At 65.4% G+C, this 3,018-nt stretch overlaps 1 protein-coding gene across 1 annotated transcript in view; it reads left to right on the plus strand.

Moving 5' to 3' along the window:
* The window catches only part of ZPR1 (ZPR1 zinc finger), a 7,481-nt gene extending 4,464 nt beyond the window's left edge, over positions 1-3,017 (plus strand). The window contains exons 4-16 of the mRNA XM_031062393.1: positions 105-317; positions 446-536; positions 617-687; positions 885-971; positions 1,047-1,169; positions 1,251-1,304; positions 1,399-1,465; positions 1,654-1,724; positions 1,939-2,028; positions 2,112-2,222; positions 2,305-2,391; positions 2,486-2,551; positions 2,748-3,017. Coding sequence (XP_030918253.1) covers positions 105-317; positions 446-536; positions 617-687; positions 885-971; positions 1,047-1,169; positions 1,251-1,304; positions 1,399-1,465; positions 1,654-1,724; positions 1,939-2,028; positions 2,112-2,222; positions 2,305-2,391; positions 2,486-2,551; positions 2,748-2,855 — 1,239 coding nt within the window. The 3' untranslated portion in view covers positions 2,856-3,017. The remainder of the gene's footprint in view (positions 1-104; positions 318-445; positions 537-616; positions 688-884; positions 972-1,046; positions 1,170-1,250; positions 1,305-1,398; positions 1,466-1,653; positions 1,725-1,938; positions 2,029-2,111; positions 2,223-2,304; positions 2,392-2,485; positions 2,552-2,747) is intronic.
* The last annotated feature ends 1 nt before the right edge of the window (position 3,018 follows it).

Below are 3,018 nucleotides of genomic sequence, written 5' to 3' on the forward strand. Positions count from 1 at the left end.
GGGGGCACTGGGCAGGGTTTCCAGGAGCTCCTGGGGGCTGAGGGGAGGTGTGGGGGGCAGGCAGGGGAGGGGCAGGGACCTGCCCGTGCCGGAGGTGCTGTCAGGGCCAAGGCTCCAGGCTCAGGTTCCCACAAAGCCCCTCGCTGCCCCCACAGGGAGTGACCCGGCTCCTGCTCACCAGGATCCCCTTCTTCAAGGAGATCATTGTCAGCTCCTTCTCGTGCCCCAGCTGCTGCTGGTCCAACACAGAGATCCAGGCAGCGGGCAGGATCCAGGAGCAGGGTGTGCGCTACACCCTGGCCGTCACCTCCCGCCAGGTGGGCACTGCCCCACCCTGCCCTGCTGCAGGCCCAGCAGCTGCACATCCCTGCAGGAGGGGCTGGGCCAGGCCGTGGGGTTCCCCTGCGTGCCAGGGGAGGCTCAGGCTGCTCCCTGCTCTGTGCAGGACATGAACAGGGAGGTGGTGAAGACCGACTGTGCCTCAGTCCGAATTCCAGAGCTGGACTTTGAGGTGCCTGCCTTCAGCCAGAAGGGAGGTGGGTGAAGGGAGCAGTGCTTGGGGGGCTCCTGGGGGTCCCTGGGGTCTGTTCATCGTCTTGTCTGTGTTCTTGCCAAGTGCTCACCACCATCGAGGGCATCATTGACAGAGCTGTGGCAGGCCTGGAGCAGGACCAGCCCGCCCGCAGGGTAAGGCTGGCAGGGAACTCCTCAGGGATGGGGAGTGCTTGGGGTGTCCGTGCCCTGTCCCTGGTGCACACAGGGCTGCTGGGGACAGCTCTGTCTGTGCCACCTCTGTCAGCAGCTCTGGGCTGTCCCCAGCAGCTGAGCCCCACTATGGGGGTGTCCCCACTTTAAGGGTTCTGTGGTTCCGTGTCCCCTTCCAGGCAACAGACGCAGAGGTGGCCAGGAAGATAGACGAGTTCATTGGTAAACTGAGGCAGCTGAAGGATGTCAGCTCCCCCTTCACCTTTGTGAGTGCTCAGGGCAGGGCAGGCCTGGCAGGGTGAGGCTGCAGGGCAGCTCCCTCAGGGCCCCTTGTCCTGCAGGTCCTGGATGATCCCTCTGGGAACAGCTTTGTGGAGAACCCGCGGGCACCACAGCGGGACGAGGCCCTGCTGGTCGCTCACTACAGGAGGAGCCCGCAGCAGTGTGCCCTGCTGGGCCTGCAGGTGCCTGCAGCAGCCCCTGCTCCTTGCCCTGCTCGCTGGAGCCCCAGCAGGGAGCAGGGCCTGACTTTGCTGCCCTCGCAGGGAGAGGAGGTGGACGCGAAGCTGCCGGACGCTGCCGAGGACCTGAGGGACGAGGTGGGGCCAGCTGCAGTGCCAGGGACACTCGGGGACACTGAGGCCAGCTGCCCTGGGCTGTTTGGGACCTTCTGGCTGCCCCTTCCCTCCCCAGGTGCTGCAGTTCAACACCAACTGCCCCGAGTGCAACGCCCCGGCCAGCACCAACATGAAGTTAGTGCGTATCCTTGCACAGGGCTGGGGGCTCTGCGTGCCTGGGCTCTCCCTGCTGCACCACAGGCCTGAGGCAGCTCTCAGCTGGGGCCTGCTGGGGTGCAGAGCTGTCTCAGGGCTGCTCACAACTCCCCTCAGTGGGGTTCTGCCATCCCTCGGCTGCTGCTTTGGTGTTTGCCTTGACTCCCTGCTCCAGAAATCCCCCACTTCAAGGAAGTGATTATCATGGCCACCAACTGTGACTCCTGTGGGCACAGGACCAACGAGGTGAGCTGGGCAGAGGGCAGGGAGTGGAGCTCTGTGCCTCTGTCCCTGAGCTCTGCTTCCCAGCAGGGCTGCTGGGGAGGGAGGCTGCACCTGGGGCTTTCTGCTGGCTGCTGAGGCCACTGTCCCAGCTCTGGAGAGGGCTCTGGGCTGCTGGGCTGAGCCTGTTAAAGCACCGGGGAGGGCTGGGTGTGAGCTCACTGCCAGCTGTTCCCAGGTGAAGTCTGGAGGAGCCATCGAGGAGCAGGGCACCAGGATCACGCTCAGGATTACAGACCCTTCCGACATGACCAGGGATATCCTGAAGGTGCAGTGCCCAGGATCGCTGCCCTGCCCTCCTGTAGGGCGTGGGGGGCCCAGCACTGGCTCATGGGGGGCTCTCCCATGCAGTCAGAGACGTGCAGTGTGGAGATCCCCGAGCTGGAGTTCGAGCTGGGCAGGGGAGCACTGGGGGGGAAGTTCACCACGCTGGAGGGGCTGCTGAAGGACATTCGGGACCTGGTGAGTGCTCCTGGGGGCTCAGCCCCTGGCTGGCCCTGCTGGGGGGCTGGCTGCCTCACAGCTGCCTCACCTGCCCTTGCAGGTGGAGAAGAACCCCTTCTCCCTGGGGGACAGCTCCACGGCCAGCAGGACAGGGAAGCTGCAGGAGTTCATTGGGAAGCTGCAGGACGTGAGTTTGCTCTGGGTTTTCCGTGCTCTGCGCGGGTCCAGGAGGTGCTGGAGGATTGGGAGGAGCCTTAATGGGATGTGCTGTGTTCCTGCAGATCATAGAGGGGAAGGCCCAGGCTCACTTCATCATGGATGACCCTGCAGGCAACAGCTACCTTCAGGTACAGCCCTGGGCCCTCGGGCTGTGCCCCCTGGGCAGTGTGGGGGGTTCATTTCCCTGGCACGTGGTGGCAGTCGGGGTCCCATTGGAGCTCTGGGCGTGAGCAGATGCTGGAAACCCTGCTGGCTTTGTGGGGCTGCCCAGGGCTCCCAGCCTGGGGCACAGGGGAGTGCAGGGGCTGTGTCCTGTCCCCACAGAACGTGTATGCCCCGGAGGAGGACCCGGAGCTGAGCGTGCAGCGCTACGAGCGCACCTTTGAGCAGAACGAGGAGCTGGGCCTGAACGACATGAGGACAGAGGGCTAGGAGGCAGAGCCGGCCTCGGGCCGGTAGCAGGGCCAGCCCAGCCCTGCCACCCCCTGCCCCAGCTGCGCCAGGGACCAGGACTTGTGTGGGGCCAGGGCTCCTCTGCCTTCCCTGGGCCGGGGAGCTGTTCGTGCCTGCAGCAGCGGCTCCGGCCCCCCCGCGC

Source organism: Geospiza fortis, unplaced genomic scaffold (genome assembly GCF_000277835.1).
Source record: "Geospiza fortis unplaced genomic scaffold, GeoFor_1.0 scaffold183, whole genome shotgun sequence".
NCBI classification, from domain to species: Eukaryota; Metazoa; Chordata; class Aves; order Passeriformes; family Thraupidae; genus Geospiza; species Geospiza fortis.